The sequence below is a fragment of the Periplaneta americana genome, chromosome 8, assembly GCF_040183065.1.
Source record: "Periplaneta americana isolate PAMFEO1 chromosome 8, P.americana_PAMFEO1_priV1, whole genome shotgun sequence".
In the NCBI taxonomy this organism is placed as follows: Eukaryota; Metazoa; Arthropoda; class Insecta; order Blattodea; family Blattidae; genus Periplaneta; species Periplaneta americana.
This window is the reverse complement of record NC_091124.1, coordinates 30,425,711-30,453,261: the sequence shown is the minus strand read 5'-3', so window position 1 is coordinate 30,453,261 and position 27,551 is coordinate 30,425,711. Positions and strand designations below refer to the sequence as shown.

The 27,551-nt window shown below is 36.8% G+C and overlaps 3 protein-coding genes across 3 annotated transcripts in view; all 3 read left to right on the top strand.

Annotated features, from left to right (window-relative positions):
* The window catches only part of LOC138704613 (ankyrin-1-like), a 40,309-nt gene continuing 12,758 nt past the window's right edge, over positions 1-27,551 (top strand). The window contains exons 1-4 of the mRNA XM_069832690.1: positions 1-168; positions 1,851-2,138; positions 2,308-2,486; positions 4,647-4,842. Coding sequence (XP_069688791.1) covers positions 120-168; positions 1,851-2,138; positions 2,308-2,486; positions 4,647-4,842 — 712 coding nt within the window. The 5' untranslated portion in view covers positions 1-119. The remainder of the gene's footprint in view (positions 169-1,850; positions 2,139-2,307; positions 2,487-4,646; positions 4,843-27,551) is intronic.
* Positions 12,648-23,926, top strand: LOC138704287 (uncharacterized). Its single transcript, XM_069832152.1, has 4 exons — positions 12,648-12,769; positions 20,885-21,172; positions 21,341-21,519; positions 23,421-23,926. The coding sequence occupies exons 1-4, from the start codon at positions 12,721-12,723 to the stop codon at positions 23,808-23,810; spliced, it is 906 nt and encodes a 301-aa protein (XP_069688253.1). The 5' UTR covers positions 12,648-12,720; the 3' UTR covers positions 23,811-23,926.
* LOC138704362 (putative ankyrin repeat protein RF_0381) lies at positions 23,850-26,557 on the top strand. Its single transcript, XM_069832199.1, has one exon. The coding sequence runs from the start codon at positions 23,850-23,852 to the stop codon at positions 25,158-25,160; it is 1,311 nt and encodes a 436-aa protein (XP_069688300.1). The 3' UTR covers positions 25,161-26,557.

The window sequence follows — 27,551 nt, the reverse complement described above, 5'->3', positions numbered from 1 at the left end:
ATTTAGGATGCGACCATATCGTAGCCGCTACCAAACCCTCGCCTAGTTTACAACTCGAATCAATCAGTTCTTGCAGTTCTATCCTACGCAGACCGTTCAAGCTGTACAAAGTTCTCACCATGTTTGTTATGGGGCATATCATTATACTCTGTGGCTGCTTCATTGCAGGTAACGTCTCATACAAATAACAGTGTGGAAGATAATTACCGATTTTCGTGTGGGCCTATATCCTATTTTAATAATATTCAATTAGAAACTTCTTCTTATTGATCTTTTTGCTATTATGTACTAGTCTAGCGGCGTCATACGGTCTCACTCGAGCATTTCAGCGGACGGTCCAAAGATCCTTATCCTGAAGGCCGGTATTTTATTATTTATTATTTAGTGCGGTATTGTTTCGTGTGCCATTCTGAGTCTATGAGATTTACATTTCTGTCTATTACATTGCATTTCCTATAAAATGAGATGAAATATTTTTATCTTTCAAAACATCTGCTTCTCCTTGTCTATTAGAGTGTAGGCCGCAGAATGTCTTAAACATTTTTCATCACAGCAGTATCTCGGTGTTCATCACATTTTCAATAACCCATCATGTCTGTTTGAGTAAATTTTATAGATGGCACAAAAATTGATTACCTTCAAACAGTTTGATAATTTTAAGTGAATATTTTTCTTAATAAAGTATTATAATAACAACGTATAGGCTTTGACAGAAATGATTTTAACTATTTTTCCTTAGAATTTTTTGGAAAGAAATGTGAACTGCCGGGACATGTGGGGTTTCTACAATTCATTACTGTTAAATATAATTTTATTTTTTCATTACCGTAGAAATTTTTGGTGAAGAAGAAAGAGAAAATCGATTTTTATCTTGTGAATGACTTTAAGTGCATATTTAAGCAAAGCAATTTGAAAAAGTACTTAAAAATAATAAAAAATTAAGAGAATAGTATATTTTTTGCTTCATATTCCTTTCAATCTATAAAAAAGAACAAAAGAAAAAAAGTGGATAGTTTTGTAGTTTCCAAAAATTCCCAGAGATCTTGTATATGCGAGAAATGTGATCCCAAAAATCGATCAGTCTATGTGGGCATCTTTACAATATGTATTTATATATGATTATGTTCGAAATCTCTATCATTATAACCTATTTTAAGCTTGAATCCTTTCAAAGTAACGCCAATATCCTTGTTTAAATGTTCGTGTTAATTGGCATGTAGCTTGATAACTCGTTCAGTTCGCAGAGCGGGGAATAAAATTTTAGCCCAGTCCTTTCACAAAAATGGACTTAAGGCGTTTTGGATAACACTCTTCAATTTCCTGAAAATCACTATAAATTATTGCCGCTGTAAAATGTGCATTGAAAAGTGCAATTGTGGGATTTCTCCGCCAATTCAAAGGTCTATGTTATACAAAATTGAATTTGAGAACACATTGTAACATGTGAGGTTTATGCTATTCACTGCTCTTTTACTTATAGTCAAATCTCCACTTACGAGTACATACTTGGGAATAAGTCTCTTCAATGTTTTGTATTCTTCAGTTTTTGTATATTCTGAACAAGATAATATTTGAAAATGTTATTTGATGTGTTCAATGCATAATTAAAGCAATTCAATTTTCAAGAACAATCTTTACTCAATTCTTAGCTTACATAACCCAAATTCTAACAATATGAGACTAACGGTTATTTTGCAGCAAACGTGGTTTTACGACGAAGCCCTTTACCTTAGTCGTATCAACTGAAATTTTCATTTCTCTTTCCTTAGAAATGAGATCTAGTTGAAAACCAGAACGTTGGAGGTCATCTTCAGAAAATGCTAATAATGTTAATGTTTGCTCTGATGCAGATAACAGCTTGGTGGTCAACCCCGTAACACCAGATGTCGTGCGAATCAAGGAAGGCAACACCCTGACTTTGGAAGCCGATATAGAGTCTGAAGAAAACAACATATGGTTTTTTGGGCCGGGGAACACAAAGATCGGCAATTTCAATCAGCAAGCAACCATAACTAGAGAAGACAATAAAGTTCAACTGGAAATTTGGAGGATCACCCGTTTCCAGTCGGGAACGTACTTTCTTAAAGGATTCGATGTCTGGAGTAACGACAAGTGTAACTGGACTGTGATCGTTCAAGGTGAGTTCCTGGTCCACTACCTCTGCAAATTGTATCAGCTTCTTTTGTTTCTGGCTAAGTAGAAGAAAAGGCATGCTGACTCTAACTTCGCCAAAATAAATAAATATTACGTCTCTAATCTCCTTCACAATGAACACACATTTTGAGTGCAATATTTGTGTGATTGCAGTTGTACCTGAACATCACGTACGAATGGATTCCGCCTCCGATTGTATTTCCAATATCCAAGAACCTGAAGTCACGTGTACAGCTCCTTACTCCGGTGAAGTTACCTGGGAATACTCCGGGTGTAACGTCGTCATCAAGGATGCTGATCAACAGAATGTGAACAAATTCGACCAATGTGCAGTGAGTATCCATCTTACGTCGTTTACGTATCAAATATAAGACATCGACACAATACAGGTGACAAAACACGCCCTGCTTCAGATCTCGAGTATTGGACTATTCCATATCCTTCACAGCACGACAAGAATGTCTTTGCTTATAAGAAACGGCTTCTTTCTATCCTACATCAGCCTCGTCTGTCACAACCCAGGCATTATCATGATGCATTTTGAGATGCACGGAGGAGACGTTCCGGTGAGTTTAGTTGGGTTACACCCGTTTCTCCTTATCAATCCAACAATACTCACCGTCTTCCAATTCTGTCATCCACCATATGCCTCTGAATCTACTTGTTACGATGAACTTTCTTTTTCGAACCTTTATCCGAATTTCATACTCATAAATTGTACAATTGGCAGTTACTCTGCAACTGTTATGTTGACAGCATCATTTCATTCTGAAGAAGTTTCCACCGTTCAGGAAACAAAGTTAGGGTCTACAGGCGAGTGTTACCTGATATTTCAATGTAGCAGTTATTTTAAAATATTCATAATAATAAAGATGAAGTGAACATTCTTAAATCAACAATGTATATTTTAAAGTGTCGTTCGGTTTTCGGCGGTCGTACTAATTATTTCATTTGCTGAAAAAAACAAGTTATGTATTACATTTAGATTTCATGAAACGTAACATGTTTTGGTTAGGTCTCATGAATCGTAAAATGTTTAGTTAAACGAACGAATTTCATGTTGCCATAAGAAATACATTTTAATATTAGATTAATTTATAAATGATAAATAAATTTTAATTACTATTATTTTTAAGTACACAGCATTGGGCGCAAGATGGCTTCTGTAACCGTGACATGTGGAATATTGTTTCTTCTCTGTTAGCGGAACGGCATATCAGGTTGCCTACGCGCTCACCATTATCTGGCCCGGGATTTGGACCTTTTTAGTTAGTTATTTAAAGACACCGTATCAACTACGAGGTTATTTAGCGTCGATGAGATTGGTGAAAGTGAAATGGTACTTGTATAGATGAACCTGAGGATTCGCCATAAACTACCTGGCATTCACCTTACGGTTGGAGAAAAACCTCGGAAATAAACAAACCAGGTAATCAGTCCAAGCGGGCATCGAACCCGCGTCCGGACACAACTTCAGATCGGGAGGAAAGCGCCTTAACCGACTGAGCCACGACATTATTTTTTTGCAGGTGAACTTCTATATGCTACATGAAAATTAAAATTGATGCAATTTCTTCAGAGAGAGGGAGAAGAAAGAATTCATATTTTATTTAACAGTTTCCCGTGGGAAAGTCTATCGACTGTCGATATATCTACTTATGCCCAGTGAAGTATCAATAAAAAAAATTCGGTCCATTCTCAGCTATGAAATCGTACTCATAGATATATTATGTGCACTTCTGTTGGAAAGTCTATTGCATATTGTATATTTTTTTATTTTTTATTTTCTATATTTCTCTTATATTAATATTGTATTATATAATTTCTATAACTGTAATTTTAATTTTACTTCCTATTTCATTTTATATTATATTCTCGTGTAGCCCTATTCATATTATATCTGAACTGCGACAGAACAAGAGCGCTGCTCATTCGGTTTCAAATTTTGTTGATACTACTGTATCTCCTTTTTTATATTGATTGTATTATTTTATTTCTATTCCTCTTGTTTGTATTTATATTCTCATTACATTGTTTACTTAGAACAAAAAAAAAGTCGTTTGGCTTTCATGTCCTTTGAAACCGGCGATTTGTACGGAACTACGATAAATGTAATGCATTCAAACAGGAAAGCTAATTGACTTATATGAGAACAGACTTTACACAATATACCATCTCCTACCTCTCTAACATACATGCTTTTTAGGGAAGTTCTTTGTTATCCAATCGCACATGGAATGAACCGTACGCTCCACTGTATCCGGTATAAGAACATGCTATATCTCATAACACAACCCATTAAACAAGCACTAATATTTCTTGACAATAGCCTTTGCAAAATAAAATTCGGTTCCTTAATTTAAAAAACTGAGTAAGCTAGCATAAAAATATAAGTATATTCATGAATTGCATGCAGTAGCGATTAATATTAAACATTTCATGACTTTTCAAAAAATACGATATTGATTCAAGTAGCCTATTATTGTTCGCAGGAATTTTCAGCGTTCAATTCTACTGAGAGAGCCAGACTTCTGTCAGAAGCGGCCAGGAGAGGAGACATCGCAGACGTGGCCATGTTAACGTTGCTGGGAACGGCATTGGATGGAGAATTACAAACTCACAAATCACCTCTTTGCATTGCTTCTAGAGAGGGACACTTAGATGTGACACAATTTCTTCTCAATGCAGGTGCGAACGCATCCGAAATTTTAGAATGTATTAATCCAGTATCGGCTATACCAATGCCATTCAATAATAAGGAATGGTTAACACCTCTTCACTGCGCAGCACAGTCAGGTTCAGTTCCGATTGTACAGATGATGCTTGCAACAGGTGCAAACGTGGAAGTAAAAGACTCTAAATCACGAACTCCCTTCATGTATGCGGCACAGTCAGGATCATTACCACTTGTCAAGGCGTTCATAACGTGGGGTGCGAAACTAAATCATAAGGATTCCGATGGCGCGACGCTTATATTCCACGCAGCAAGATCAGGATCTCTTCAGCTGGTCAAATTTTTCATAAGCCTGCGTGAGGATCCACTGTCCGAAGGCCATTCTGGACTGACAGCTTTGTTCTACGCTGCACGGTCAGGATCCCTTGCTTTAGTGGAATTTCTAGTGTCACTTGGTGCAGATCCTTTAAAGGCCAAAACTAATCAAGAAACACCGATATTTGAAGCAGTTTACGCAGGATCCATACCCGTAATTGAAGCTTTTCTTAAATGGGGAGCGAGCGTTAATTCCAAAAACGATAGAGGACAGTCACTGTTACACATGGCAGTGAAAGGCGGCTATCTGTCTCTAGTCAAGAAACTCATTGCTGAGAAAGCAAGCATTATGGCTGTTGATAACGCTGGTAACACACCGCTGCACTATGCTGCACGTTTAGGATACACATCAATTATTAAGACCCTTATTGACGCAGGTGCAAATACTGATATTTCAGAGAATAGAACTCTCATGACTCCACTCCACTTTGCGACAGAAAATGGACATCTGTCAACAATTAATGAACTTATCAAGGCTGGCGCCGCAGTTAATACAGTTGACCGTTTTAGATATACACCCCTCCACACAGCAGTGCGTATACAAAACTACCTAATTGTTCAAACTCTTATTAAAGCAGGCGCTAACCCTAACACTTTCTCAAATTATGGCGATACGCCACTCTTTGCAGCGGCAGATAGAGGTAACGTCCAAATTTTCAAAGCTCTAATCATGGCTGGCGCTAACTATAGTGCCGTTTCGAGTCGTGATGAACACACAACACTCCACTATGCCGCAATTGGAGGACACGTGGAAATTCTTCAAGAACTCATCAAGTTAGGCGCTAACTTGGACGTTCCTAACGGAATTGGTAACACACCGCTGCAAATGGCGGCACATTCCGGTCATTTTCAAATGGTACAGGCTCTTATCAAGGCAGGAGCTAACGTAAGCGCTGTTGACCAGATTGGTAACACTGTGCTCCATTTCGCTGCGCTTGGAGGAAACTTGAATACGGTTCATGAACTCATCAAGTTAGGAGCGAACCCTGATGCTGTTAATGATTATCTTCAAACTCCAGCCCACGCGGCAGCCGAAGGAGGGTACTTGGAAATTTTAAAAGCTCTTATAAATGCAGGCGCGTGTTATAACGCTCTTGACGAGCATGGTCAATCGCCCTTAGATTATGCAAAAGAGGCCGAGAGAACAGAAGTAGTAAAATGGTTATCAGGAATGAAGCCATGATACGTGTCTGTGCTTTGCAACATGAGACAAGTCTCGAAGCAACTAACATCACTGCCGTGACCCCATCCTGTGCGCCCGACTACTGATACGAGGTCTGACAGAAAAGTAATCTACCTTCGTCCCTGAAAATGTGACTAACTTACATCCTTAGTTTACATTTTCGAAGCAGGTTCCTTTTGACTTCACTCACTTGCCACCGTTCTTCTTTCACTGCCATATGCTCTGCTCTTTGTTACTTTGGTCGTAATTTCTTGAATGCCCTCAAATCTCGAATATCTTCCTAACATCCCAAATCTTAGGAACATGTCGGGAGAGTAAGAAAACTGTTGAAATTGTCAATTTCGGTGCCTGTCAAATGAATGGTTTGTTTAGAAAACCTGTTATTTCTGGTTATGTTGTCTTTCCAGGAACGAGCTTTACCATAATCGAGCCAATTTGAAAAATGCGTGTTTAGTCTTATCTTATTGATATTTTATATATTTCTATGTACTTTAAATATTAGAATACTTCATAATTTATAAACTAAAATACATGATAGTAGGTTTTAGCCTGAAAAATAGTAAATAGATGGTTATGAAAAAAAAATTAAATATATATTTAAATATCATTTGCAGTCACGAATAGTAAAAGTTAGCAAAAAAATATCTTCACCATTGGATTCACAGTTAAGATATAAGCCTATGTTTATTACATTAAAATTTATTTTTTGAGCAAAATGGCAAGCTTTGGAATCAAACCATTCAATTGCGGTTAAGAAATTCTGAATAGGCAGTGGAGTTGTGGTGATGAACCTGTTGATCACTATTAACACTGTCATTCATAAGAACCGACTACGACGGTATTCAGTAAATATGCTTGTAAATAACAAAGTATCACAACAGAGAACCTTGGAAAATTTCAGTTGTGTTTCTCTACAAGAAACTTAAGTAAATAAGAAAATAAAATCTAAATGTTTAATCTTAAAGTGAGCTAAAAAAAATACATAGTCTTACCAGTGTCACCTGTCATTCACATTTTTTTAAGCCTTTGAGTATTGTGGCTTCATTTGAATCCACCACACGTTCTATTTTATTTTAACGTCGTCAAGTTATGTCACAGTGCCTTCAAATGAAGCCAACTCCTAATTTGTATGCAAATTGATGACCATGCAAATGTTGCAATATTCATCTCTATTTTATGTATTTCAATCCATTTGACCAATATCCACCTCGAATTTATTAATAAAGTGTTTTCTACCTCAAGGGTTGAAGATATTTAACCCCAAAATATATATCTTACATGTTCTTGCATATTTGTTGTTTATTATGCATATTTCAGATATTAAGCACATCAGTCCAGCTCTAGTCATAAGTATTACCAAGAAGAAATAAAACGTAATCAGAAGTTCACTTGAGGAGCTTATTTTAAAAACAACCTTTGTACATTCCCACAACTTTGTAGGATATCACAAAAAAAAGTTTCTTGCCAGCTAGACAAGAGCCATTATGAAATCAAAGAGTTTGGTACATATAAAATCAAATGGGTGCATGAGACTCTTCGAATCCCAAGCTTCCACACCTGTGGAGTAACGGTCAGCGCGTCTGGCCGCGAAACCAGGTGGCCCGGGTTCGAATCTCGGTAGGGGCAAATTATCTGGTTGAGGTTTTTCCGGGATTTTCCCTCAGTGCAATACAAGCAAATGCTAGGTAACTTTCGGTGTTGGACATCGGACTCATTTCACCGGCATTATCACCTTCATTTCATTCAGATGCTAAATGAACTAGATGTTAATAAAGCGTAGTAAAATAACCCAATTAAATAAAAATGAAAAATAAATCTGAAGCCAGAATTAATATTTCGTCGCAATTGATGATGATTGTGCGCATCCCATTAATCAATGTAAGTTATATGAGCGCAATACGCCGCAGATAACGGATCTAAAATGCGCGTGTTACCCCGCGCCCTACAGGCTTGCTGCCGCCCGCGTTCTTCGGATCAAGCGTGACGCGAACGCAATGTTTATTTCGAGTCGCGCCAGCAGTTTTGCAATCTTGTGTCCATAAAATAACGTATATTAATGTGATGTAAATTCAGCAATAATTCGTTCTAAACATACCTACGTCTAATGATTTACTATTTACTTACATAAGTATATCTAGATTATGAGACGATGAATTCAAAGTAATAAAACTCCGAGAAACAAATTATATGACATTTTGTTTCCGCATACTTCATTAATTTTATTTTTCTGCACAAATATTTATAATATTTGCACAGGATAGGGACCGATGGTGGGCATATGTGAGGGCGGCAATGAACCTTCGTGTTCCTTAAAAGCCATTTGTAAGTTCTAAGTATTATTTATAATATTGCACAAGAATTCAGAAATTTGCAGAAACATAATTTTTCATTTGTGTAATTTGCGACAATTATTTATTTTCTGGCTTAAATCCTTGTTGTATGTATAGTCCAAGCTTCGCTAGCAAATTAATTATTTTATAATTTATCTTTATCACACTATACAGGGTGATTAACGAGGAGTTACCGCCACCGCATTTCCAAATACACTTTGAGCAAAAATAACATATAATCATGGGTTCTTATTCTCAATATTTTCAGAGTTAAACTAATTTCAAGTTGATTGTAAAAGGCCATAATTTTATGTTTTTAAGAGAAAAAGAATAATAAGAGCTAACAACCCATCACAGTAAAAAGACAGCTTGTTACGAATCCTTCAAATAAGCCTCGGAAATGGACCGATTCTCTGGTACGACCACAGCAAAGAATTGTCTATAAGGATGACGTGAATATGTTAGGAGAAAATCGACAAACAATTAGGGAAAACACGGGAATTTTACTGGAAGCAAGTAAAGAGATAGGTTTGGAAGTACATCCCGAAAAGACAAATTAGAGTAAACATTGGTAATTTCGTGGCAGTGGTTATTTCGTGATACTTTTTGTTTGCTCTTTTGTGAACTAACCAATGGTGTTACGAGATCCAAAGTTCCGCCAAGAGATCGCATATATTGTCCAGTTTCCAGAAACATACAGCTAAGCTTTGTGTGACTATTGTAGTTGCTTCAGTGAGCTTTTATGTTTGGAGAGAGCAAGTTAGCTTCGACTTCTCAGGCATACAAATTTTGTAGATGTTTGTAATTACATTACAGGCTTATTACTAAAGGTAAGCATATGATATTTGGTACAAAGATTTATTGTATCTTCATGAAATTTTAGGAAATAATTTCGGTATTTTAGATACATCTGTAGTCGCCATATAGGCTTAGCTTTACTGATAGAAATCTTAGCTGTTTGAGGCGAAATTTTGTTGAGCATTAAGTGTTACAATTTTTAAAATAGTATAGAATGTATTACAATAGGAATTTTATAAATCTGAAGACAAGATGTGATAACAAAAAAGAAAAGGGGGACGCAATGGGTTCAGTGTAGCTTCTGTTTGATTTGTTATCATGCTAAGTATCAATGATAAGTGCTAGATGACATACTTGCAAGAATTGTGACAGAAGATGGAACATGGCTCCACCATTTTGGACCGGAGATAGAGGCAGACAATGTAGTGGCATCATGCAAATTCACCAAAGAAATAGAAATTCAAAAGTACACCTTCGGCAGGAAACGTTATGGCTACTGTGTTTTTCGATTCAGAAGGACTCTTGCTTGTGGACATCATGCCACACGGAACCACCATTAATTCTGACGGGTATGTTGCAACTCTCAAGAAACTTCAAGTTCGACTGAGTCGTGTTCGACGACATCGGCAGAAGCAGGATGTTCTGCTATTGCACGACAACGCACAGCCATATGTCAGTCACAAGACCACAGTACAGATCAGAAAATTCGGATAGACAACACTGAAACAACCGCCTTACAGTCCTGAACTGGCACCGTGCGATTACCATCTCTTTGGTAAACTGAAGGATCCCTTCGCGGAACGAGGTTAGAAGATGACTCACCCCCTTGTGCACGCTGCTAAAGAGTGGCTCAGGCGTGTTGGTCCAGACTTTTACCGTGCTGGTCTACAGGCCCTCGTTCCTAGGTAACGTAAGGCAGTTGAAAGGGACAGGGATTATGTTGAAAAGTGACATTTTGTTCCTTAAGGATACATCTACATTCTGTGAAAATAGCAAAGCTGTAGGATAAAGTATAATTTTTAAACAAATATTATGCATTACTTTTGGAGTTACCCTAGTATTATAGGCTATAGTAAAGTCCGTAATAAAAGTGTTCAACTTTTCAGGGCAAAGAAGATCTCTTTTCAATTTCATTCTTATGATATGTATTTCTATGTTTTCTTGCTATGAATATTAGACGGAATTACTATGTTTGAAGTCTTGTAACAATAAATGAGAATTTCATTTGACTTTAATGAATTTCTCCACAATTCTTCTACCTCTCACGAAATTATCAATGCAATATCAAGAAATTACCAAGGTTATCACGAAATAACCAACCTTTCAGCTTACGTTGTAAAAGTGGTTTTTGGCGCTTGTTCAAGAACGTATCCAATCTTTTATGTCTCCAGATTTGTGCAGCAAGTTATAGTCTTTTAGGTGAAAAAATCGGAATAAGGATTTATTTACACATTTGCATTTTAAATTAGTTTTCATGAAATTATCACGAAATTACCAATGTTTACCCTATATGATTGTGTCTCGTGACGAGAATTTTGTACGAAATGTACATATAAAATTGGAAATTTATGCTTTGAACAGATGGAAATATTCAAATACCTGGGAGCAACAGTAACAAATATAAATGATACTCGGGAGGACATTAAACACAGAATAAATATGGGAAATGACTGTTATTATTCGGTTGAGAAACTTTTATCTTCCAGTCTGCTGTCGAAAAATCTGAAAGTTAGAATTTATAAAATAGTTATATTAGTGGATGTTCTGATTGGTTGTGAAACTTTGACTCTCACTTTGAGAGAGTAACATAGGATAAGGGTGTTTGAGAATAAGGTGCTTAGGAAATATTTTGGACTAAGAGGGATGAAGTTACAGGAGAATGGCGAAAGTTACACAACACAGAACTGCACGCATTGTATTCTTCACCTGACAAATTTAGGAACATTAAATCCAGATGTTAGAGATGGGCAGGGAATGTAGCACGTATGGGCGAATCCAGAAATGCATATAGAGTGTTAGTTGGGAGGCCGGATGGAAAAAGAGCTTTAGGGAGGCCGAGACGTAGATGGGAAGATAATATTAAAATGGATTTGGGGGAGGTGGGATATGATGATAGAGAATGGATTAATCTTGCTCAGGACAGGGACCAATGGCGGGCTTAAGTGAGATCGGCAATGAACCTCCGGGTTCCTTAAAAGGCAGCAAGTAAGTAGGTAAGAGCAAAAGAATTTTACGTATAAAGAATTAACTATTCAGAAGTATCATTTGGTGAATTAGGCATAACTAGTATTCTGAAGCTAAATATGTATTGTGAATTCGATACTTTTTCGCACAGATTCTTTTTTTTTTTTTTTTTTTCGATTTTTTTACTACAAAATTATATTCTTCATACGCACTTAACATAACAATTGCTTCAAATCGCTCCAGTCTTGTAACTTATTTAAAACTTTACATTAGGATGCCGAATTAGACTATAAAGAATCAAGTTTCTACAGTCGTATGATTTGTAATAATTTTTGTGATAAGTGCGTAAGAATGATGTAATGTTTAGTTGAATATTGAAAAACAAAATCTGTATACACAGCAATTAATAACACAATTTCAGTTTCAGATAACTAACCAATTAAAGATATTATACTTATGAATTTTTCATTCTCCATTTTGTAATGTTCCTTTACTTTTAAAACTAAAGAAAAGTGAAGGAAACTTACAAACAATTTCAAATTAATGTAACTCTAGGAGTATTGGGTATAGGTCATATGTTTATATGACTTATTTGCTCAGAATATCTTCGGAAATAAACTCCGTAAGTGGCTTGAAAACTATCGTGAATCACGCTGTATAATAGACCTTAATTATTTCTTTAGTTCTCACAAAATTGTAAAATGTATGTAAGTTCTATTCGAAGAACATTTTACGAATCAAAAAAAGTTATATTTTTTTTATTTCTGGCGAATAAAATGTATGCATCAATCTCTAAAATAACTCAATGTTAGGCAGTGGTAAAACATAAATAATTACGTCAATATCAGTGTATTTGAATCTGTGTGATTTCATTTAATACCACATCCCGGAACTGACGCAGAATTTAGGATGCGACCATATCGTAGCCGCTACCAAACCCTCGCCTAGTTTACAACTCGAATCAATCAGTTCTTGCAGTTACATTCCTACGCAGACAGTTCAACCTGTACAAAGTTCTCACCATGTTTGTTGTGGGGCATATCATTATACTCTGTGGCTGCTTCATTGCAGGTAACGTCTCATGCAAATAACAGTGTGGAAGATAATTATCGATTTTGGTGTGGGCCTATATTATATTTTAATACTATTCAATTAGAAACTTCTTCTTATTGATCGTTTTGCTATTATGTACTAGTCTAGCGGCGTCATACGGTCTCACTCGAGCATTTCAGCGGACGGTCCGAAGATCTTTATCCTGAAGGGCGATATTTTATTATTTATTATTTAGTGTTGTATTGTTTCGTGTACCATTCTGAGTCTATGAGATTTCCATTTCTGTATATTACGAATACGAATACGAATACGAATACGAAAAGCCTGAAATCCCATAAGGGCAACGGCCTCCTACAGGAGTGTAGGGTGAGCTGAAGGTCTACTACACTTGGGGAGCCAGTCCAAGAGAGCTTAGGCCGGGTGCACACAGAATCAGACGCGACGCGGCGCGACGCGACATTTTGTCTCGTGGTACTTGTGTCCCATTGATTTGTTATGGTGCGATGCACACAGAATCAGACGCGGCGAGACGGTCGCGAGGAGACACAAGGAGACACGAAGAGACAACTTCGAATGACTGCTAGAAGTTCGTCGCGAGGAGACAGTCTGATAGCGGCAGTGTACTGCGCATGCGTTAGTAGTGGCTATGATTGCACGCTTTCATTATCTACAAAAAATACTATTGTTGTGTAGTGCACATTATTCATAATGGAGCTCGATACGGATAAATTAGTTGATTTAGTACAGGAAAGATACGTTCTGTACAATTTTTGAAACAATATCACGACAATAATGTGGTTTCTAAAAATATGTGAAAAATTGCAAATGAGATGAAAGCACCAGGTGAATAATAATTTATAATAATAGCACTGCGTAACAATGTTAACATTTTTTTTGCGCTAGGCATGTGATATATGTTTTCTATATAATTTGAGCCTCCTGAATACGAATAAGACAATAAAAACAGTTGTTGGTTACGGTTTTTGAGAAATGTTGGTTTTTATATCTATTCAAAATATTGTTTTATATAATGACAATAAGGCTAAATATTCACTGCTCAGAAGATTACAGCTTTCTTTTTCTGCATTTTCTTTTACACTGGGCATCAGGTACATCACGAGAGTCCAACAATAGTCTGCTAGCATATTGGTACTCCATTGTCCTTGGTATCTTTTTTCCACAGTTGAAATTTCTTGATGGAAGCGCTCATCATGCTCATCACTGAAATCGCACAATTCTCGAGAAAAAAAAGTCAAGATGTGAGTGAAGGAAGTGAATTTTCAGGGAAATTTTACAACCCCTAGTTTAATACGCCAACAGTAAATTTTTCACTAGTTCTTCATAGTTCTCACTTCTACAGTTATCCAGAAAATTAATTCAACCTCCTTGAATGCTATCCAGACGGCTGTCTCTTTTCCTTCCTGCAAAGATTCGAAGTGATTGTCCTTAATTATTTCTCTAATTTGTGGTCCATTGAGAACTCCCTCTTTTATTTTTGAATCACTAATAGCAGGAAATGTTAAGGAATGCACGCTGGTCCGAGTCCTCATGGGGGAAGAAAGTTTCTCATGAAATTTCGGCCAGTGTATGGGACCGGTGCCTACCTAGCATCGTGATGCACTTGGGAAGCTACGATAGGTAGCGAAAACCGGTTGCGAAAGCCAGATATAACGACTGGGGGGATCATCGTGCTAACCACACGACACCTCCATTCTAGTTGGATGATCGTCCACCTCTGTTTTGGCATGTGGACGTGAGGCCAGCAGCCGGCTGGTCGGTCTTGGCTCATCACGGGGTGTAGCGCCACGGATTGTTATTAGCAGGAAATTTTTCCTGGATATTTTTAAATGTTTCAGTTTTATAATTTATCCCTTTAACAAAATTCTTCAGTAACTCTAACTTATTGTGTAAAAGGGGTAAAATTACTTCGCTTTGAGGTACAAGGGGTTGATGTATAGTACTTTTCTTCCTTGGCTCTAGTGATTGTCTTTTTATTTTATAATGCTTATCTCGAGCGCGAGTCCACACCTGTGGAGTAACGGTCAGCGCGTCTGGCCGCGAAACCAGGTGGCCCGGGTTCGAATCCCGGTCGGAGCAAGTAACCTGGTTGAGGTTTTTTCCGGGGGTTTCCCTCGACTCAATACGAGCAAATGCTGAGTAACTTTCGATGCTGGACCCCGGACTCATTTCATCGGCATTATCGCCTTCATTTCATTCAGACGCTAAATAACCCAGATGTTGATACAGCGTCGTAAAATAACCCAATAAAATAAAACTAAAATATCTCGAGCGCGACTGTCCAATTCGTACAGAAAGCAGCAAAATTTTGTGTAGCCTAATTGCATTCCAAAAAGCAATGCTACAACCTTCAAATCCGCACATATAAACCATTTGTACTTTGAATATTATCATTAAAGCACACTTGAAAGAAATGCACGTCTTACACAGAATAGTAACACCACAGAAATATCCTGGTAAACTGAAGCGTTTTCATACGGCGAACCTGTTTCATCCCCTCCGAATGGAACCGAAAAGGGCAATAAAACAATTTCCGCTTCTAGAAGTGGTTTTAATAAGAAAGAAGTGCGCACAAACCTGCAATTTAATTTGGTATGAGTTACTTTTCTTTACTATATTCCATTAGTGACTTCGTTCTATTCACACATTTACTAAAATTATATTTTGGACACACGCATTCGGGGGAAGGTTCGTGGTACTCTGATCTTCTGCACAGTTTGTGTGGACGGCTAGCCTTGTTACGGCGCTTCGTAATTTGTTGTTCGGTGGTTTTGACATGGTGATATATTGCAAAATATAAACTACAGTAATGTAATTAAAGCTCACCGTGAAAGAAATACACATCTCAAGTAAAATCAGATAAACTCAAGTGAATTTATACCGCGAACCTGTTTCACTCCCTCGAAATAGACTTGTAGAAGGACAATAAAATAATTTCCCTTTCTACAAGTGCTTCTAACATGGTGCCCTACTTATACTAATATTGTTTTCACATAATGGGTCTTCACATTTGTAAAACAAAATAGTTACACACGAAATACGGTGATTTTTTAAATAAAATGCATAGAAAATTAATTATATTGTGCATCTCGAAAACCCGAAGTGATGGAACATTTTCCTTGTTATTTATTAATTCAGGAGGTCGAAATTAGTAAGAATTTGTTAGTTTTATGTCTGGCGCAAAATGACTGTTGACCAGTGTAATTTGTAGTAAGCCTAATTCTCTGCTCTATACTATCACTCATTATTGATTAAATATATTATTTTTCTTTATCGTGAGTCGTGAAGTAGTCATAACATACAAAATGACGTTTGTGCACTACATTGTAATTTTAAGACTCTTTCAATCGTATAGATTTTTAGGAGCTTGCGTCCTTAGGAAATAATAAGCAAATACAATAGAATTTTTCATATAGATAGTCCTCTATTATTGACGCCATTTTCTAGCCTAGGCCAGTTTTCCAAACCCACACAGCCAGCAAATCAGTTGTCGCGAGCAGACAGTTTTAAGCTGTCGCGAGGCGTTGTAAAGCAAAACGTAGCGTCGCGCCGCGCCGTGTCGCGTCGCGTCTGATTCTGTGTGCACCCGGCCTTACACTATACACTTACAAACTAAACACATAAACAAATTATACTAACTTAACACGAAAAACAATACAGACTAAACACATAAATTATGCAAACTAAACATCCACACAAAAATATGCAAACTGAACACATAAATTATAATCCGAACACAACTGTCCACACTAAACACACGATAAAAGAAAAAGAAAAAAATTGGACAAACTGAACACATACATAATCTTAACTCACACACAAACTAAATACCAATTGCACACATGAATTGTACAGCCTAAACACCCATACTATCTAAACTAAACGCACAAAGCGATGCAATTGAACACAAAAATTATACTAACTAAATACATGAACTATACCAACTACACACGGAGTCAAACTATCCAAACTAAAACACACAAAACCATACAACTGAACACAAAAATTATACTAACTAAATACATGAACTATACCAACTACACACGGAGTCAAACTATCCAAACTAAAACACACAAAACCATACAACTGAACACAAAAATTATACTATCTAAATACATGAACTATACCAACTACACACGGAGTCTATTATATTGCAATATCTCTAAAATGGGACGAAATATTTTTATTTTCAAAACATCTGCTTCTCCTTGTCTATTAGAGTGTAGGCCGCAGAATGTCTTAAACATTTTCATCACAGCAGTATCTCGGTGTTCATCACACTTTCAAAAACCCCTCATGTCTGTTTGAGTAAATTTTATAGATGGCACAAAAACTGATTATCTACAAACAGTTTGATAATTTTAAGTGAATATTTGTTATTAAAGCATAATAATAACAACCTATAGGGTTTTACATAAATGATCTTAATTATTTCTCCTTAGAATTTTTTGGAAAAAAAAAAAATATGAACTGCCAGGACATGTGGGGTTTCTACAATTCATTACTGTTAAATATCATTTTATTTCTTCATTACGGTACAAATTTTAGGAGAAGAAGAAAGAGAAAAACAATTTTTATCTTTTGAATGACTTTAAGTGCATATTTAAGCCAAGAAATTTGAAAAAAGCACTTAAAAAAATTAAGTGAATTATATATTTTCTGCTTCATATTTCTTTCATTCTATAAAAAAAAAAGAACAAAGGAAAGAAAATTGGATAGTTTTGTATTTTCTAAAAATTCCCAGCGATCTTGAATATGTGGTCTTCCTCTAATTGAGAAATGTGATCCCAAAAAATCGCTCAGTCTGTGTGGACATATTTAGGATATGTACTTATATATGATTATGTTCGAAATCTCTATCATTACAACCTATTTTAAGCTTGTTTTCTTCCAAAGTAACACCAATTCTTGTTAAAAACTTCGTGTTATTGCGCATGTCGCTTAAAAACTCGTTCAGTTCCTAGAGCGGTGGATAAAAATCTAGCCCAGTCCTTTCATAAAAATGGACTTAACCCATTATATCCCATCGTATGATATTTCGTATAAGTGACACAATTTTTTTGAACGGACCGTACATAATTGCTTTGGCTTGATTAAAATTCATTTCTTATCTGTATTGTTAGGAAAGTTTATAATTCTCACCTAAAGTTGTTATTTTACCATTATCATTGCTGCCAGTAGTGTAATATCATAGGAAACATGGATATGGCCAGAGGAAATAAGGAATCAATGCAAGGGAAAGTAAATTCTTAAATTCTGCGGTCCTTATATGAGTTAGTGACAATTTTAACATTTATATTACAAATAAACATCATAATTAAACCTAGTATATATTATTACATTTTCGTGGTTATTTTTGGATGTTATAATTCATTGTTATATTTCGATGTATGAAATATCATACGATGGGATATGGTGACTACTTGAGAAGATCTCTTTTCATAATGTAATACTTCGAAGACAATGAAGAACTTATCAATTATTTGGATACATTGGATGATTCTGAAATTGTGGGAACACAAATTAGGGATGCAGAAGCCCTTGAGTTTGTTGTTGTGCCACCAAAGAATGGAGAAAAATCTATTCAGGATGATGCAGGAAGTGATCAAGGGGGGGAGCAAGCCATACTTATTTACTTAGGCAAAGGTGTTCTTGCTGAAAAAATGTAGGTAAGAGTAGTTTCTCAAGGCGAAACTCGAGAATTGGATCTTGACATGGTACCACCCCATTCATCATTACCGCAGACACCACCATCTGAAAAGAATAAAAGTGATTACAGGCCTTCCCGCACTTACCAAAAGAAAGACTTGAATCCAGAAATAAGAATTCCAAAAATTACAGACCCAGTCCCTTCAATTGTAAGTGATTTACTGAAGAATAAAACTGCTCCCATTGACTTCTTCACTCAGATTTTTGGTGAAGAAATTATTGAAAAATTTCTTCAGGAAACTGTGAAATATGCTGCTCAAAAAGGAAATATTATTCAACTTTCAAAAGAAGACATGTACAAATACGTAGGCATATTGATACTATCCGGTTATTGCAAAGTTATGCACTGACGTATGTATTGGGAAACTCGTTTGGATACTAACAATTTGTTAGTGTCAAGAGCAATGTCACGAAATTCTTTTGACCTAATTCATAAATTTGTTCATATCAATGATAACAACACCTTTGATCCAAATGACAAACTATACAAAGTTAGTCCCTTGATATGTCATCTAAATCAAAAGTTCCAACAAATGATAATGCCTTTGGGTAATAGTTTTTCTGTAGATAAATCCATGGAACCATACTATAGTCATAATTTCCTAAAACAATTTATCCGTGGCAAACCTATTAGATATGGTTTTAAATTTTGGTGGTTATGTAAAAGCAACGGTTATCTTGTCAAGATTGAGCCTTATGCCGGGCAGGCAACAAAAAAGAAGGGAAGACTTTAGGCACCTGCGTTACTGAAAAACTTTGTGTAAACTTCAAACCTGATGGTAGTACAGAGTACACTGATAATTATTTCACCTCCTTTGCTCTACTGAAATCCTTCACCGATAATATAAAGTGTATAGGAACAATTCATAGTGATAGAGTGGAAAAGACACCATTTCGTGATATGAGAAACAACCAAGAGGCTCCTACGAAGTCCTACAAGATAATGAAAACATGATCACTCTCATTCGTTGGCAAGATAATAGCACGCTGACAGTTGCAACTAATTCATGCAGTGATGAAGCACTTGGACAGTCTAGTTGATACAGATGGAAAAGGAAAGAGAAGAAGAAGCAGCAGGTTATACAAACAAGCCTCATTCGTCAATATAATCAAGGCATGGGCGGCGTCGATGTTTTCGACAATCTGCGGAGTTCGTATCGCATCCGAATCAGATCAGTGGTACTGACCATTTGTTCGCTTTTGTTTGAATGGGACTGTTGTGAACTTGTAACTTTTGTACCGCCATGTGGACAAAACGATGAATCTTCTGAAGTTCACAAGAAGAGAAGCGAAAACAATTCTCTCTTCACCCGCAACGTCAACTCCTCGAGGTGTGCGACATAGATATCTAACTAATGTGTGTAAAATTATAAAATACATTTCTGGCATTAGTCAGTTTCTAAGGGGGAATGGAGATGTAATTGAATTTATTATGCATTATTTTAGGTCCTCTAGGAAATAAGATATGATGGGAAAAGTCATCTTGTGGACAGTGAAGGAAGCAAAGACAATGTGCTCAATGTGGCAAATGCGCAAAATTTGTTTGCATAAAATGTAATGTTGGCTTATACCCAAAATTGTGTTTCAAGCTATACCACACACGATAAGGACAAAAAGTTTCCATCAACCAATGTATCTTCATGTTTTTTCCAATTGTTTCAATATTTAGTATTATAGTCCCCTTATTGCTCATCGTATGAAATATCACACGCACCAAAAATCCTAGAAAAATTCAAAATATTATAAAAATTAGAATATAGTCGTTATGAGTTCAATAAATTAGTATATATTCCAAGTTTTCAAAAATTAATAAAAACTTTTTTTAATTTCGGGATATGATGGGTTAAGGCGTTTTGGGATCACACACTTCAATTTCCTGAAATTCACTATAAATTATTGCCGCAGTAAAATTTGCATTGAGAAGTGCAAGTGTGGGATTTCTGCACCACTTCTAAGGTCTAAATTATACAAAATTGAATTTCAGAACAAATTGTAACATGTGAGGTTTATGCTATTCACTACTCTTTTACTTATCGTCAAATCTCCACTTACCAGTACATACTTTGGAATAAGTAACTTTAATGTATTATAGTCTTCAGTTTTTGTACATTCTCAACAAGATAATATTTGAAAATGTCCTTAGATGTGATCAATGCATAATTAAAGCAACTCAATTTTCAAGAACAATCTTTACTCAATTCTTAGCTTACATGAGACCAAATTTACACATCTCTTTCAACGGCTAATTTTGCTGCAAACATGGTTTTCCGACGAAGCCCTTTACCTTAGTCGTATCAATTGAAATGTTCAGCTCGCTTTCCTCAGAAATGAGTTCTAGTTGAAAGCCAGAACGTTGGAAGCCATCTTCAGAATATGCTAATGATGTCAATGTTTGCTCTGATACAGATAACGGTTTGATACTCAACCCCGTAACACCAGATGTCGTGCGAATCAAAGAAGGCAACACCCTGATTTTGGAAGCGTATATAGAGTCTGAAGAAAGCAACATATGGTTTTTCGGGCCAGGGGACACACAGATCGGCAATTTCAATGAGCAAGCAACCATAACTAGAGAAGACAATAAAGTTCAACTGGAAATTTGGAGGATCACCCGTTTCCAGTCGGGAACGTACTTTCTTAAAGGATTCGATATCTGGAGTAATGATAAGTGTAACTGGACTGTGATCGTTCAAGGTGAGTTCCTGTTCCACTGCCTCTGCAAATTGTGTCAGATTCTTTTGTTTCTGGCTAAGTAGAAGAAAAGGCATGCTCACTCTAACTTCGCCAAAATAAATAAATATTACGTCTCTAATCTCCTTCACAATGAACACACTTTTGAGTGCAATATTTGTGTGATTGCAGTTGTTCCTGAACTTCACGTACGAATGGATTCCGCCTCCGATTGTATTTCCAATATCCAAGAACCTGAAGTGACGTGTACAGCTCCTTTCTCTGGTGAAGTTACCTGGGAATACTCCGGGTGTAACGTCGTCATCAAGGATGCTGATCAACGCGATGTGAACAAATTCGACCAATGTGGAGTGAGTATCCATCTTACGTCGTTTACGTATCGAATGTAGGACATCGACCCAATACAGGTGACAAAACACGCGCTGCTTCAGATCTCGCGTACTGGACTATTCCATATCCTTGACAGCACCACAAGAAAGTTTCTGCTTATCATAAACGACTTCTTCCAATCCTTCATCAGCCTCGTCTGTCACAACCCAGGCATTATCATGATGCATTTTGAGATGCACGGAACAGACGTTCCGGTGAGTTTAGTAGGGTTACCCCCGTTTCTCGTTATCATTCAAACAAAACTCAACGTCTTCCAATTCTGTCATCCACCATATGCCTCTGAATCTACTTGTTACGATGAACTTTCTTTTTGGAACCTTAATCCGAATTTCATACTCATAAACAGTACAATTGGCAATTACTCTGTAACTGTTATGTTTACAGCATCATTTCATTCTGGAGAAGTTTCCACCGTTCATGAAATAAAGTCAGGGTCTACAGGCGAGTTTTACCTAATGATTGAATGTAGCAAATATTTTAAAATATTCATATTCATAAAAATTAGGTGAATACTTTTAAATCAACAACTTGTATTTTAAAGTGTTGATCGGTTTTCGGCGATCGTACTAATCATTTCATTTTGTTGAAAAAAAAAACAAGTTATGTATTTCAATTGGTTTTCATGAAACGTAACATGTTTTGGTTAGCTCTCATTACTCGTAAAATGTTTAGTTAAACGAACGAATTTCGCTTTGCCATAAGAAATACATTTTAGTATTAGATTCATTTATAAATGATAAATAAATATTAATTAGTAGTATTTTTAAGTACATAGCATTGTGCGCAAGATGGCTTCTGAAAGTATGACGTGTGTATAATTGTTCCTGCTCTTCTAGCAGAACGGCATATCAGATTGTCTACGCGCTCACCATCATCCGGCCCGGGATTTGGAATTTTTTAGTTGGTTATTTAACGACACCGTATCAACTACGAGGTTATTTAGCGTCGATGAGAGTGTTGAAAGCGAAATGTTATTTGGCTAGATGAACCTGAGGTTTCGCATTAAATTATCTGGCATTCACCTTACGGTTGGGTAAAATCCTCGGAAATAATCAAACCAGGTAATCAGCCCAAGCGGGAATCGAATCCGCGCCCGAGAACAACTTCTGATCGGCAGGAAAGCGGCTTAACCGACTGAGCCACGCCGGTGGTTATTTGGACGTTGGTAATACATTTTAACGACATTATATTTTTACAGGTGAACTTCTTTATGCTACATGAAATTCAAATTCATGCAATTTCTTCAGAGAGAGGGAGAAGAATGAATAAATATTTTATTTTACTGTTTCCAGTGCGAAAGTCTATCGACTATCGATATATCTACTTATGCCACGTGAAATATCACAAAAAATTCGGTCCATGCGTAGCTATGCAAATCGTAGTCATAGATATATAACGTGTACTTTTGTTGAAATGTCTATTGCAAGTCGTTTCGCTTTCATGTCCTTTGAAACCGGCGATTTTTACGGAACTACGATAAATTTAACGCATTCAAACAGGAAAGCTAATTGACTTATATGAGAACAGACTTTACAAAATAATCTATCTCCTACCTCTATAACATATACTTTTTAGGGAGGTACTTTGTTATCCAATCCCACATGGAATGAACCGCACGCTCTGCTGTATCCAGTATAAGAACATCCTAGATCTCATAACACAACCGATTAAACAAGCACTAATATTTCTTGACAACAGACTTTGCAAAATGAAATTCGGTCCCTTAATTTAAAAACCTGAGTAATCTATCACAAAAATATATATGTATTCATGAATTGCATGCAGTAGCGATTAAAATTAACCATTTCATGACTTTCCAATAAATACGATATTGATTCAAGTAGCCTATTATTGTTCGCAGGAATTTTCAGCGTTCAATTCTACTGAGAGAGCCAGACTTCTGTCAGAAGCGGCCAGGAGAGGAGACACCGTAGACGTGGCCATATTGATGATACTGGGAACGCCATCGGATGGAGAATTACAAGCTCACAAATCTCCTCTTTGCATTGCTTCTAGAGAGGGACACTTAGAAGTAACACAATTTCTTCTCAATGCAGCTGCGAACGCATCCGAAATTTTAGAACGTATTAATCCAGTATCGGCTATACCAATGCCATTCAATAATAAGGAATGGTTAACACCTCTTCACTGCGCAGCACAGTCAGGTTCAGTTCCGATTGTACAAATGATGCTTGCAGCAGGTGTAAACATGGAAGTAAAAGACTCTAAATCACGAACTCCCTTCATGTAAGCGGCACAGTCAGGATCATTACCTCTTGTCAAGGCGTTCATGACGTGGGGTGCGAAACTAAATCATAAGGATTCCGAAGGAGCGACGCTTATATTCCACGCAGCAGGATCAGGATCTCTTCAGCTCGTCAATTTTATCACAAGCCTGGGTGAGGATCCACTATCCGAAGACCATTATGGACTGACAGCTTTGTTCTACGCTGCACGTTCAGGATCCCTTGCTTTAGTGGAATTTCTAGTTTCACTTGGTGCAGATCCTTTAAAAGCGAAAACTAATCAGGAAACACCGATATTTGAAGCAGTTTACGTAGGATCCATACCCGTAATTGAAGCTTTTCTTAAATGGGGAGCGAGCGTTAATTCCAAAAACGATAGAGGACAGTCACTGTTACACATGGCAGTGAAAGGCGGCTATCTGTCTCTAGTCAAGAAACTCATTGCCGAGAACGCAAGCATTATGGCTGTTGATAACTCTGGTAACACACCGCTGCACTATGCTGCACGTTTAGGATACACATCAATTATTAAGGCCCTTATTGACGCAGGTGCAAATACTGATGTTTCAGAGAATACAACTCTCATGACTCCACTCCACTTTGCGACACATTATGGACATCTGTCAACAGTTAATGAACTTATCAAGGCTGGCGCCGCAGTTAATACAGTTGACCGTTTTAGATATACACCCCTCCACACAGCAGTGCGTATACAAAACTACCTACTTGTTCAAGCTCTTATTAAAGCAGGCGCTAACCCTAACACTTTCTCAAATTATGGCGATACGCCACTCTTTGCAGCGGCAGATAGAGGTAACTTACAAATTTTCAAGGCTCTAATCATGGCTGGCGCTAACTATACTGCCGTTTCGAGTCGTGATGAACACACAACACTCCACTATGCCGCAATTAGAGGACACGTGGAAATTCTTCAAGAACTCATCAAGTTAGGCGCTAACTTGGACGTTCCTAACGGAATTGGTAACACACCGCTGCAAATAGCGGCACATGCCGGTCATTTTCAAATGGTACAGGCTCTTATCAAGGCAGGAGCTAACGTAAGCGCTGTTGACCAGATTGGTAACACAATGCTCCATTTCGCTGCGCTTGGAGGAAACTTGAATACGGTTCATGAACTCATCAAGTTAGGAGCGAACCCTGATGCTGTTAATGATTATCTTCAAACTCCAGCCCACGCGGCAGCCGAAGGAGGGTACTTGGAAATTTTAAAAGCTCTTATAAATGCAGGCGCGTGTTATAACGCTCTTGACGAGTATGGTCAATCGCCCTTAGATTATGCAAAAGAGGCCGAGAGAACAGAAGTAGTAAAATGGTTATCAGGAATGAAGCCATGATACGTGCCTGTGCTTTGCAACATGAGACAAGACTCGAAGCAACAAACATCACTGCCGTGACCCCATCCTGTGCGCCCGACTACTGATACGAGGTCTGACAGAAAAGTAATCCACCTTCGTCCCTGAAAATGTGACTAACTTACATCCTTAGTTTACATTTTCGAAGCAGGTTCCTTCTCACTTCACTCACTTGCCACCGTTCTTCTTCCACTGCCATATGCTCTGCTCTTTGTTACTTTGGTCGTAATTTCTTGAATGCCCTCAAATCTCGAATATCTTCCTAACATCCCAAATCTTAGGAACATGTCGGGAGAGTAAGAAAACTGTAGAAATTGTGAATTTCTGTGTTTGTCAAATGAATGATTTGTTTCGAAAAACCTGTTATTTCTGGTTATGTTGTCTTTCCAGGAACGAGCTTTACCATAATCAAGCCAATTTTGAAAAATTCGTGTTTATTCTTATCCTATTGATGTTTTATACATTTCTATATACTTGAAATATTGGAATACTTCATAATTTATAAACTAAAATACATGATAGTAGGTTTTAGCCTGAAAAATAGTAAACAGATGGTTATGAAAAAAAAAAATTAAATATATATTTAAATATCATTTGCAGTCACAAATAGTAAAAATTAGCAAAAAAATATCTTCACCATTGGATTCACAGTTAAGATATAAGCCTATGTTTATTACGTTATTGGGTTAAAATTTATTTTTGAGCAAAATGGCAAGCTTTGGAATCAAACCATTCAATTTCGGTTAAGAAATTCTGAATAGGCAGTGGAGTTGTGGTGATGAACCTGTTGATCACCATTAACAGTGGCATTCATAAGAACCGACATAGATGGTATTCAGAAATATCCTTGTAAATAACAAAGTATCACAACAGAGAACCTTGGAAAATTTCAGTTGTGTTTCTCTACAAGAACCTGTAAATAAGAAAATAAAATGTAAATATTTAATCTTAAAGTGAGCTAAAAAAAATACATAGGCCTTCCAGTGTCACATGTCATTCACATTTTTTAAGCCTTTGAGTCATTGGGGCTTCATTTGAATCCACCACACATTCTATTTTATTTTAACGTCGTCAAGTTATGTCACAGTGCCTTCAAATGAAGCCAACTCCTAATTTGTATGCAAATTGATGACCATGCAAATGTTGCAATTTTCATCTCTATTTTATGGATTTTAATTCATTTGACCAATATCCACCTCGAATTTATTAATAAAGTGTTTTCTGCCTCAAAGGGTTGACGATAATTAACCCCAAAAAACTGTATCTTACATGTTCTTGCATATTTGTTGTTTATTATGCATATTTTCGATTTTAAGCATTTCAGTCCAGCTCTAGTCATAAGTACTACCAAGAAGAAATAAAACGGAATCAGCAGTTCACTTGAGAAGCTTATTTTTAAAACAACGTTTGTACTTTCCAACAGCTTTGTAGGAAATCAAGAAAAAAGTTTCTTACTGGCTAGGCAAGAGACATTATGAAACCAAAGAGGCTGGTACATAAAAAATCAAATGTATGCATGAGACTCTTTGAATCCCAAGCGTCCGCACCTGTGGAGTAACGGTCAGCGCGTCTGGCCGCGAAACCAGGTGGCCCGGGTTCGAATCTCGGTCGGGGCAAGTTGCCTGGTTGAGTTTTTTTCCGGGATTTTCCCTCAATCTAATACAAGCAAATGCTGGGTAATTTTCGGTGTTGGGTCTCGGACTCATTTCACTGGCTTTATCACCTTCATTTCATTCAGACGCTAAATAATCTAGATGTTGATAAAGCGTCGTAAAATAACCCAATAAAATAAAAACTTAAAAAAAAAAATTCCGAAGCTGGAATTAATATTTCGTCGCAATTGATGATGATTGTGCGCATCCCATTAATCAATGTAAGTTATATGAGCGCAATACGCCGCAGATAACGGATCTAAAATGCGCGTGTTACCCCGCGCCCTACAGGCTTGCTGCCGCCCGCGTTCTTCGGATCAAGCGTGACGCGAACGTTTTGTATATTTCGAGTCGCGCCAGCAGTTTTGCAATCTTGTGTCCATAAAATAACGTATATTAATGTGATGTAAATTCAGCAATATTTCGTTCTAAACATACCTACGTCTAATGATTTACTATTTACTTACATAAGTATATCTAGAGTATGAGACGATGATTTCAAATTAATAAAACTCCAAGAAACAAATTATATAACTATTTGTTTCCGCATATTTCATTAATTTTCTTTTTCTACACAAATATTTATAATATAGCACAAGAATTCAGAAATTTGCACAAACATAATTTTTCATTTGTGTAATTTGCGAGAATTATTTATTTTCTAGCTTAAATCCTGGTTGTATTTACAGTCCAATCTTCACTAGAAAATTAATTCTTTTAT